The sequence below is a fragment of the Lithobates pipiens genome, unplaced genomic scaffold, assembly GCF_037356315.1.
Source record: "Lithobates pipiens isolate NorthernLeopardFrog02 unplaced genomic scaffold, aLitPip1_a1.2 Scaffold_8, whole genome shotgun sequence".
Taxonomy (NCBI): domain Eukaryota; kingdom Metazoa; phylum Chordata; class Amphibia; order Anura; family Ranidae; genus Lithobates; species Lithobates pipiens.
In genome coordinates this window covers 283,900,225-283,912,324 of record NW_027507903.1, presented here as the reverse complement: position 1 = coordinate 283,912,324, position 12,100 = coordinate 283,900,225, and the positions used below count along the sequence as shown (strand labels likewise).

The following is a 12,100-nucleotide window of genomic DNA, read 5'->3' as shown; positions in this document are numbered from 1 at the left end:
TTGGCAAATATATATATACCCCCCCCGTTTAAAATGGAAGTTATCTACAAACTGATGGAATTTATTGGGGACAAAGAGGATATTCCTATTATCGCGATGGGGGACTTCAACGAAGTCCTAGATGTAAACTATGATAGGTTTCCCCCTAAGGGGCGGTCTGGGGACTTGGGTGAAACTAGGCTGAGTTGCTTCCTGAGTGAAATAGGTTTGAGGGATCTTTGGAGAGAGAGACACCCGAGAGTTAAGCAATATTCCTGCTTGTCAGGATCGTATGGTACCCTGTCTAGGATAGACATGGTTATAGGAAATTTGGAAATGGCACAAAAAATAAGGGAGATAGAATATCTGCCAAGGGGGGTCTCAGACCACTCTTTGGTGAGGGCTGTGTTCAACACGGGGGTTAAAAAAGTTCAAGGGGGTTGGAAGATTAGTCCTTTTTGGCTAGAACTCATGAAGGATGAAATGGAAGTTAAATTAAGATTAAGAGAATTCATAAGCTTTAATTTGGGCTCGGCGCCAATGAATGTGGTCTGGGATACCCTAAAGGCGTTTATTAGGGGCGTGTTGATTCAACAGGTAGCAAGAATGAAGAGAAAATCCAGAATATGGGAGGAGAACATCAGGAAGGAACTCTTAGAAGCAGAGAATACCTATGTCATGGACCCAACTCCAGAAAATCAAAAAATTTGGTTAAATAAACAACAAGGTTATAAAACAGCGATAGTAAAAAAAGAAGAGAGTAAACGAATCTTCGTGAAACAGCGATACTTTGGAGAAGGAGAAGGGGTGGGAAGATTGCTTGCACAGTTGGTTAAGACAAATTCCTCACCCTCATTCATTTCAAATATTAGAAATATAAATGGGGCGACAACATGCAATAGTGAAGAGATAGTAGAAATCTTCGGAAATTACTATAGGGAGCTGTACCAGTCACAAGGTACAGGCGAGCCAGGGGCAATGGATAGCTTCTTGGAAAACTTAGAAATGGTGACCCTTACCCGGGAGGAACGGGAAGTTCTAGATGCCCCGATAACCCTTAGTGAGCTTCAACAGGCAGTGGCCGGAATGCCAAATTGTAAGGCTCCAGGCCCGGATGGGCTCCCGGTAGAATTATATAAATACTATGGAGAATTGTTACTCCCTGAGTTGTATAAAACTCTAATAGACATAACGGATGGGAAACACCTACCGGCATCAATGACAGAGGCAACGATTATAGTGATCCCCAAAATGGATAAGGATCCGCTGGAAGTGGCCTCGTATAGGCCAATTTCACTACTGAATGCGGATGAAAAATTTTTAGCTAAAGTACTTTCAAATAGGCTGAATCAATTTATGACAAAGTTAATACACCCAGATCAAACAGGGTTTATTATGGGAAGATCTACTAGTATGAACATCAGAAGAACTTTCCTAAACATGCAGATCCCAGCAGAGAATGCAGGAGAGAGGGCTATAATGTCTCTGGATGTAACGAAAGCTTTTGACAGCTTAGAATGGAACTTTCTGTGGCGGGTGTTGGAGAAAGTAGGAATGGGCCCCAACTTTATTGGTTGGATCAAAAGGATGTATAACGCCCCTAGTGCTAGGGTAAGGGCCAATGGCAGGTATTCTGAGAGGATCGAGATGAGTAGAGGGACAAGACAGGGTTGTCCCCTGTCCCCTCTACTCTTTGCGTTGGCCATAGAGCCTTTGGCCATAGCCATTAGGGCAAACTCCGGGATTAAGGGCTTTCAAAGAAGCGGAGGGAGACAGGAAAAGATAGCCCTATACGCAGACGATGTGTTACTGTTTCTGGGAGATACTGGTCCATCCTTGACGCAGGCAGTCACTTTAGTAGAAAGCTTTGGAGGTCTCTCAGGGTTGGCCATTAACTGGGCGAAATCCGAACTGCTCCGAGTCGATCCCCCGGTTGTTGCGTCTTCGCCGCCGGGGATAAAGGTAAGAGAGGTAGATGCGTTGAAATACCTTGGCATATTCTTGACACAGAACCCTGATCAATATATCAACAAAAATTTAATTCCCCTCCTGCATAAATTTAAGCGTAAATGCGACGTCTGGAGTAAACTTCCGCTCTCAGTAATGGGCCGTTGCAGCCTGATTAAGATGATTTGGTTGCCACAGCTGCTGTACGTTTTGCATAATGCGCCGGTATGGATTTGTAAAAAATGGTTTAGGAAATTGGAGACCCTCTTTCGCGAACTGATCTGGAAGAAAGGCAAGGCCCGGATACGACTCCGGACGCTGCAAATGCCAATAGATAGAGGAGGCCTAGCGGTTCCACATCCTAGGAGCTACTACTTGGCGGCGCAGATGCAGCACCTGGCGGGTTGCGACTCGGAGCAGGGAAGGAAGCTAAAAGGAGGGATTAGAATGATAGGAGCCCCACATGAGTTCATGGCTGAGGTCCTGGAGGCCGACTCCTTTCGACATAACAACTCGATAACTAAAATGCTAACCAAGGTATGGAAAGCGGTGAAGTTAAAACTGGGTTATTCGGGGTTATTAGAATCTATACCCCTCTGGGACAATAAAAATCTACCTGAAATATTAACCATTGGTAAGATTAAATCATGGGAAAAAAAGGGTATAACTAAGTTGATCCAGCTTTATGATGGAGGGGCCTTAAGGACATTTTCGGATTTAAAAAATATATATGATATACCACAATATTCATTCTTTAGCTACCTGAGGGTGAGACACGCCCTGGCAGCACAATTTGGGGGAAATATGCCCACGTGGGATAAAATACCTTTACTTCAGAAGTGGCTTACTACAGATGGGGTAAAGGGGTTTATCTCAGGTATTTACAATCAATTAGGTATGGTTCTTAATCAGGAAACTGTTCATCCGAACTTGAAGAAGAAATGGGAAGAGGATTTAGGAGAAATATTAGATACACAGTGGAGGAGAATTATGGAATTAGGGCCGGTAACTTCAATCTCCCCTTCCCAAAAGGTTTCACAGTTGATGTTGGTGCACAGGGCTTACTACACACCCAAGAAATTATGTCAGTTTGGTAGGAGGATAGACGACAGATGCCCTAGGTGTCAGGGACAGGGAGATCTCCTACACATGTTGTGGCGTTGTCCGAAGCTTTTTCGTTATTGGAGAGATGTGTTGGCGAGTATTAATAGGGTTTTTAAGTTAGAAATGGTAATGGACCCGATTCTGTGTGTACTGGGATGCAGGCAAGAGCCGAGAGAAGGGAAATGTGTCACGGTGGCAGTGGTAAGATGTCTGTTTCAGGCACGTAGATTGATCATGCAAAGATGGCAAGCTGAAAGAGCCCCCACAGGAGGAGAATGGATCCAATGTATTGATGAATTAATCTGGAAAGAGAAGACACTGTATGTAAGGAGAGGAAACTATAGAGAGTGGAAGGGAATATGGACCCCTTGGATAACAGAGATGGGACATCCTATAGATTAGTCTGATTAAGAGATCTAGTGGTAGAATACCGATGTGTTTGAGTACATGGGTGCTTGGGAGGCCTACGGGAAGGGGGGGGTGGGGGGGAGGATTTAGGATGGGTAGGGGTGGGGTGAGTTTGCTTGGGAGGGTTCGGGAAGGGGGGGGCGGGGGGGAGGAATTAGGACGGGTAGGGGTAGGGGGGGTAGGAGATAAATTTCACTGGGAGTTTGTTGCCGGTTAGATATGATTTAGGAAGGTTTGTAAATGCTGTTCGGTTATTTAATAAAAAAAGAATAAAAAGATTTAAAAAAAAATAAATAAAAAAAAAATAAATAATAATGCATAAACCACAATGATGAGATATTGTGCAGTGATATAGATGAGAGGCAATATGAATGAGTCTCTAGCACACGAACTCTGACGTGGGATAAAAAATTAAAAAAAAAAAAAAAAAAAAATCAAAAAAAAAAAAAAAAAAAAAGAAGAGCTAGGTAAGTAGTATTTGGGTTGGGGGACTGGAGGGAGCCGATCATGGAAGTTTTTTTTTACCTTAATGCATGGAATACATTAGGGTAAAGAACCTTAAGCCTTTGAAATCACTTTACCTTATGGGGAAGAAAAGCAGATGAAATGCAAATAAACGCCTATGCACATGATACATTACTATCGAGCAACATATAGCCAGCTTATGTATGTATCCCACCTTTGTTCTTGCTGTGTTTTCCAAACATGTTCAATTTTTTGGCTGCTGGTCTTTAGAGAAGCCTTTGTATACATCTCCAATCTCTTTCGTTTTGCTAAAAGTGCCTTGCTAATATCCGCTGTATTGGAAGATTTTATGAAATGTAGTTAAAACAGTGTCTGGAAGGAAATAATCACTGCCTCAAGCTGACTGATGAAGACATTAGAAATAATGATTAACATTTACTTGCCTCCAAATCTTTCCAACATATTTTGTACTTCACCACTAGAAGAGAAAAGCACACAGTAAAATATTTTGACAACTGCATGCTAACCTTTCTCTTCAGCTGAAAGAAAATATCTAGGAAAATAAAAGGAAATGTGTGATGCTATGCTAAGTATTGGGTGAATTAGTAATTGTAAGGGAATTGCTGAACTGGGGATGGAAGTTAGTAATATTTTCTAGAATATTACATAGAACCACTGCTAAGTAATACTTACAGAAATAGCCTGCTGCTAAGCCAAAGACAGGGTATCCCCACGACGATCGAGTCCGCGGGACCCGCGGCCAGACTCACAGGGGTCCTGGCCGGTACGTGCATGCAATGGCAGGGCGGCAAATACAAATGGACGTACCTGTACGCCAATTTGCCTGCCCGTGCCATTCTGCCGACGTACATCGGCGTGCGCCAGTCAGGAAGTGGTTAAGCGAATAATATCTACATATAGTGTTCTCCTTATACAGGGATGGAAGGGACAATAGTGTTGAGCCAGTATTTGGGAGAGTGATGGGGCAATGGCGTTTGCAAGGGCATGTCTAAGTAAAGGATACATCAAAATTTCCAACTGGGTTGCCAACTGTCTGTATTTTACAGACAGTTTGTAAAAAAAAGTAAATGTTTGGGAAGGTAGCAACTGCCCTTATCATTACTGATTTGGCAGCTTTCAGACAATAGATTTGCAAAGCATGGAGGACAGCCTACACCAGTCTCTAGAGAACCATAATGAAGAGGAGCCACTTCTACACCGAGAACTGAGCCATCAGAGACCATTGATCGCTCAATTCTCAGATCTGCACAGAGCGGTGACTATCACTGCTCTGTGCTCTACCTCTACACCCAGCATCTGGTTGGATCCTGACATTGTTGGGATGCTTGCAGAGTCTGGACCAGCTCTATGACGTCAGCCAACAGCAGACTTTAGCCTGCTGTCAGCTGAATCTGGGTCACAAAAGTGCAGAACTAACATCTAGTACACGATCAGAAAATTTGATGACAAAAATCACTTAAGTTATATTACAATACAACATATTACATCACTTTCCAAGTTGTATGAGAATTTTCGTAACTTTAGTAACCTCTTAATTTTTGATATGAGCCTAGCATTCAACAAAAAACGGACCGTAATTCGTCTGATAATCTCATCGTGTGTACGAGGCATTAGTGCGCTGCTGTGACCCATAAATAGCTTTGGCCAAACTTCTCCGTCGATATACAGCTGTCTCTACTAGAAGAGCGGATTATAACTGAAGAGGTTAGAAATGCAGACCTACTGCTCTAAAAATATTATTACCCCACATGTTCTTCATCTATTCCTTGATCTGTAACAGATGCAGGACGTTTTTTTCCATGTTTCTCCAAACCTGGAGCCTTTTCTGTATTCTGTATATATTCTGTATTAAAAAAAAAACCCTAGTTAGACTTACCGGTAACGGTATTTCTACGAGTCTTTCAGGACAGCACCTGGAGAGAGCGCAGCTCCACCCATTTTCCCAGGAAACACTGCAGATCACTTTAAAGACCGGACACTTCAACCATGGCCTCAGTTGTTCATAGAGTACCCCCAGCCATGCTGAAATTAAATAAGCAGAACATAGCAATAACACCACATTTTTCAAATACAATCTAGGGTGGGTCATCCGCGCTGTCCTGAAAGACTCGTAAAAATACCGTTACCGGTAAGTCTAACTAGGGTTTTCTCCCTTTGTCTTTCAGGACAGCACCTGGAGATGATAGGAGAGTACTTACTCTAGGGTGGGACCACCGCCTGCAGAACCTTTCTGCCAAACGATTGATCTAAAGCTGAAAGCAGGTCCAACCTGTAGTGACGGGTGAAGGTGGAGAAGCTTGTCCACGTAGCCGCTTTACAGATCCGACTCGGAGAGGCCCCTGCTCTTTCCGCCCAGAATGTTGCTACTGCCCGAGTGGAATGGGCGACTACCCCTGAGGGGGGCTCTATTCTGGATGCTCTATAGGCTTCCCTAATAGCCATTCGTAGCCACCTAGCTATAGTATTCTTGGACGCACTATAGCCCTTCCGTGGTCCTGAGAATACGATAAAGAGAGAGTTTGACTTCCTGAACTTACTTGTGATCCCTAGATAGTGTAATAGACACCTTCTTACATCTAGGCTATGAAAAGACCTCTCCTTAGCATTTGAAGGTGAAGGACAAAAGGTAGATAGAATTATTTCCTGTGTCCTATGGAAGGCTGTTGAGACTTTTGGTAGGAAACCCGGGTCAGTTTTAAGAACCACCCGGTCCGGAAATATGCAACAGAAAGGCTCCACTATTGATAAGGCTTGTAACTCGCTTACTCTTCTAGCAGATGTAATAGCCACTAAAAGAATTAACTTAAGCGACCAAAACCTGATAGTCGCTTCCTCTGGGGGTTCAAAAGGTTCTCTGGTCAATGCCTGTAGAACCAATGATAAGTCCCATTTTGGAAAAAAACTTAAATGGTACAGGCCTAGCTCTGGCCAATGCCTTAAAAAATCTAATAATAAGCGGTTCTTGAGATAACTGTCTCTCAAGAAAAACCGATAAAGCAGCCACCTGTGCCTTCAGGGTACTGGCTGCCAACCCTAGTTCCATGCCCTCATGGAGAAATTCTAGAACCGAAAGTATCTCCTGGGAGGGAATTCCTTTCATAGGTACCAGGAGTTAAAAACGTTTCCACGTTTTAAAATAAATTGACCTAGTAGTATCTTTTCTACTTCCTAAGAGGGTTGTGACGAGCTTATCAGATAACCCCTTTCTTTTTAAGATTTGCTCCTCAGTAACCACCCAGTTAGGTTGAGTTGCCCGATATTCGGATGCTGAAGAGGTCCCTGGGTTAGTAGATCTCTTCGAAGCAGAAGAACCCAGAGGGGTCCCACCGCCATCCTCTGTAGGGTTGCAAACCATGTCCTTTTGGGCCAAAAGGGAGCCACTAGAATCAGACTTGTGGATTCCCCCTGCAATTTCTTCAGAACCAAAGGGATCATCTGAGTGGAAGTTCCACGGTTGTGCTAGGGCATCCAGTCCCCTTGCTTGATCTTGCCTGTTTAAAGAGAAGAAGGCCTTCACGTTGGTGTTGCTCCGTGACGCGAATAGATCTATCTGAGGTAGTCCCAATTTCACTGTCAGATCTTGAAAAACCTCGGGGTTCAGACTCCATTCTGACTCACGAATTTTTTCCCTGCTCAAAAAATCCGCTACAAAATTCAGGTCTCTTTTAGGTGTACTGCTGATATGGACCTCAGGTTGCTTTCTGCCCATGACAGAATCTGACTGGCCAGGGATAGCAGCACCCTGCTTCTCGTGCCCCCCTGCCTTGTTATATAGGATACAGCTGTGGCGTTGTCGGATAAGACCTGGATATGGAGACCTTGAACCACTTCTTTGAAGGCCCATAGTCCCAGCAGGATGGCCCTGGAGGATCTCCTGGCCTCTTTGACAGTCCAGCTCCTCTGGGCCATCTGTCCTTCCAGGTGGGCACCCCACCCCCAGGAGCTTGCATCTGTAGTCAACCTCCGGTCTCCCGGAAAACACCAAAGTAGACCCTTGTCTAGATTTGAGTGACTCCTCCACCACCAGAGCTTTCTCTGAACCTGAGGGGGCATCCTGAATTGCTTCTCCAGGGACTCCCCGTAGGACCAATTCGTCAATATTGCCTGTTGGAGATCCCTTGCATGGAGGCGTGCCCATTGCACTGCAGGGATGGATGCTGCGAGGAGGCCCAAAACTGACACGGCTGCCCTGATAGAAATAGTCAGGTTTGTCTGGGTCCTCTTCACGGCACTCTGAACCTTTTCTATTTTCTCTACTGGGAGAAAAATATTTTCCTGTCTGGAGTCGATGGTGTATCCCAGGAACTTTATCGACTGAGATGCAATCATGCTTGATTTCTCCCTGTTTATCAGCCAACCGAGACCCTCTAAGTGTCTTACTGTCCTTCCCAGGTCCCTCTCCAATAGATGTTTTGTATTGGCAAAAATTAAAAGGTCGTCCAAGTATGGAACGATTGATATACCTTCTACTCTGTGGGGGGCTAGGGCCTCTGCTACGATCTTTGTAAATATCCTCAGAGATGAGGATAGACCGAACGGGAGAGCTCTGAACTGGAGATGTAGCACCGAGCCTCCCGTCCTGACCGCAAACCTCAGATATTTCTGTGAAGCTATGGCCATAGGCACATGGAGATATGCATCTCTTAGGTCTATGGATGCCATAAAACAGTTTGGCATCAGAAGACTCTTCACTGAGAAAATTGTATCCATCTTGAATCTCTTGTATCTGATCGATTTGTTTAAAATCTTCAGATTCAAAATCAATCTGAATTTGCCAAATGGTTTCTTTACAAGGAAGATGTGTGAGTAGCAGCCCAGCCCTACCTCCTCGGGGGGAACGTACATGATCACCCTTTGCTGCATCAGTTCTTGCAAAATAGAGATCATGGCTACTGATTTTTCTGGGTCTCGAGGAGCCTGGGTTACATAAAACCGTGCGGGGGGGGGGGGGGGATGAGCGAATTCCAGCCTGTAACCCTCCTTTATTGTTTTGAGGATGAACATACTGTTTGTCACTGACTTCCACTGTGGAAAAAAGGCCTGTAACCTTGCTCCCACAGTTGGAAGACTGTCACTTTGGGTTTGGGGTAGGGGGGCGGAATAACACTCCCAACTTGCGCCTTCCTCTCTGCGGCTTCCAGGGCCTTCTATATCCTGTCTCTTTGGTTTCCGAGGTTTTTCGAAAAGCACCTGGCTGACATCTTAATTGATTCTGCCGAGGCATCTGCCATATACCCCACTGCTTTTAAGAGGGCAGGCAAGGTATCGAGCAGGTCCTTTCTAGGCGTTCCTGCCTCGATATGGTCTTTTAACTGTTCCAACCAGTGCTCCAGATTTCTGGCTACTACTGTTGAAGCCATCGCTGGTTTGAGGTTTGCCAATGTTGAGTCCCAAGCCTTCCTTAGGAGAGAATCAGCCCTTTTGTCCATGGAATCCTTGAGGATACCCATGTCCTCAAAACGCAAAATCCGTATTCCTTGAAACCTGAGAAAAGGCCACGTCAAGCTTAGGTTTCTTGTTCCATACCTGAGAGCTATCCTCTTCAAAGGGAAACCTGCATTTGAGGGACCTGGAAAAGAAAGGGGCCCTCTCTGGGTCTCTCCATTCCTTTTTGATAGTTTCGGATAAAAAACGTATGCACCGGGAACACTCTGTGTTTCACCTCGCCTAAACCCTGAAACATTTTGTCATGTAGTGACAGTTGGGCTTTATCCTCTGTGAGAGTAGTGTGGATATTTTTAAGTAGGTCATCCACCTCCTCTAGGGATAACTTATACCGGGATGATGAAGCAGAAGCCTCCTTTACCTCCTCTGCCTCCTCCTCAGAAGCAGAGGACCTACTAAGTTCCTCATCATCCGAGTCACTGCCCCCCCTGGATGCAGATGCTGGGGAGTGAGAACGGGGCACTGAGCTACTACCTGCAGCTGGGCGTCTGTCTAAATTAGACCGGAAAGATTCAAAATTATCTGATAATTCTTTCCTAAAAGAACTTAGCAGCTCTCCCTGCTGAGACGCAGGGGTAGTGGAAGCTGCTTCTTCCTCGACCAAGTCGCTTATGCAGGACCTGCATAACACCTTGGTCCAAGAATCTCTAAGTACATTTTTACATGATGGACACCTCTTCTTGGGGAGACATGTTTGGTCTTTTCTTTCACCTTCTGAAATACACCAAGGAAAAAACCCCAAAACCTCAGTTACAATACACACACATGAACAAAGAGAAAAAAGACATGCTGCCAAATAGAACAGATTAAACATTTTCAAATTCTATTTGCTCTTCAGCCAGTGAATCCCCCCACAGACTCACTAAACAACTATTGAAAAGCATTATTCCTAAATAGCAACATAGGAAAAGAATGCTGCAGGCTTCCCAGTGCAAGGAAGGGAGGAAACGACATGCCTCAAACAGTAATGACAGAGACCACTGCCCCTGCTTACCTGAGCCTGGCTGACAATCGTGGCTCCTGCTCCTGCCACCGCCGATTGATCCTCTTCCATCGTTCAGCGAGGATCAATGGCATCTGGGCGCTTTTATCAGTTTAAATTCCGCGCCAATCCCGGAAGTGATGTCAGCCGAAGAGACCGCCCCCTCTCCCTGCGTTCTAGCGGCCGGAACCCGCGTCGCACCGTCGAAAGTTCGGCCCCCGGCCGGAATGACGCGCTCGTCATCCGGACCCGGAAGACATGAGCCTGAAACGGACGGCGCGAGATATGAATCCCAGCCGCGTCTCAGACCCAGCCGCCGGTCTAGAAGAGGGGGGGCCTCCACAGCCTGACCCCCCTGGGTATGAAGGAGAGCAGACACCGGAGCGACCCCCGCACGTGAAGGGAGGAAGCTGGGCCAGGTCTGTAGCAAAAAGATTCAATGGTATGCCTCCAACTCTCCCCACCTGGAGAGAGCGCAGCACCCCTTGGTTCCCTGCAGCGCTTCCCCCATGGCCGGAGGAAACACTACAACTGAGGCCATGGTGGAAGTGTCCGGTCTTTAAAGTGATCTGCAGTGTTTCCTGGGAAAATGGGTGGAGCTGCGCTCTCTCCAGGTGCTCTCCTGAAAGACGAAGGGAGAAAATAAACTTAGCAATTATTTGGAACATCTAAGGCACCATTCATACCTTGCATAGGTGAACGCTAGATTTTCTTTTTTGTGCATTTTGCGTGTCACGCATAGGGCAGCCCGATTACTTGAATAGGTTGCCCTTTGCGTGACAAACACAACAAAGAAGCTAGAGAACCTTTTCGGCACAGAGCTTTGTGCATTTTGTAGCATGCAAAAGTGCACAACTGCTGGTTGTGAATGGGATGCCATTAGGAAATGACACTTCGACCATTTCTGCAGAATGCGCAGGTGTGATTGTGGGCCTAAAATGTACTTGGTTATACATAAGAAATATAACAGTCCAAAAATCATGGGTGCTGTTTGAGTATAGTATAAAAACTGGGCTAAAACTAAAACGTTCCGGCACTTTGTTAAAAAAAAGTGATACTTTGCTAATTATTTACGTCATTATTTAAGTAATAAAAAACTTACACCTGCACCATATAAAATAAGCACTTTAGAGAAAGAAAAAAAAAAACACAGAAACTCTGTAATCGTTAGTTTTATCCTGGAATTCCACTTTAATACATAAAGTGTCTCTCCTGGCAAAAATGAAAATCTTTATTGTTCAATGTGCCCATAATCTGTGTGCATTACATTATGCTCCTTCAAATTAGTCGTTATTAATATCAATAGCAAAGCCCTGCACAGCTGTGCAGTGGCTGCAGGGGAGAGGGACCCCATCCATTGTCACAGGGGGAGGGCTTAAGAGTGAGGATTGCATGTTACCAAATTTTCAACGGCGATAGGATTTTCTGTAAAAATGATGCAAATATGTAAAACCAACACCACAATCACAAAACGTTGCAGCAATGAGACCTGTATACCTTCTGTTGTATCTTCTTCTGATCCAGAAAGGGTTTTTTCCTCTATCTCTTGAAACTTGTAGGATAGCACCTTCTCCTCTTGAATGGCCTTTACAGATTTTCCTGTCTTCCTTCCAGGAGCCATGACTGTTATCTAACATCAACATCATAATTCCTAGTCACATTCAAGTTATATGTGGATATTGTAGGATTAATCACACACTGGCTCTTATTACTTCCTGGTGAAGTTTAAAATAGAAATGCAATGGAAAA

At 44.9% G+C, this 12,100-nt stretch overlaps 1 protein-coding gene across 1 annotated transcript in view; it reads right to left on the bottom strand.

Annotated features, from left to right (window-relative positions):
• The window catches only part of SYCP3 (synaptonemal complex protein 3), a 120,078-nt gene that overhangs the window by 84,899 nt on the left and 23,079 nt on the right, over nt 1-12,100 (bottom strand). Inside the window, exons 2-5 of the mRNA XM_077472217.1 lie at nt 11,849-11,981; nt 5,668-5,767; nt 4,347-4,381; nt 4,118-4,235 (exon numbers count right to left, since the gene is read on the bottom strand). Of these exons, the coding sequence (XP_077328343.1) occupies nt 4,118-4,235; nt 4,347-4,381; nt 5,668-5,767; nt 11,849-11,972 (377 nt within the window). The 5' untranslated portion in view covers nt 11,973-11,981. The remainder of the gene's footprint in view (nt 1-4,117; nt 4,236-4,346; nt 4,382-5,667; nt 5,768-11,848; nt 11,982-12,100) is intronic.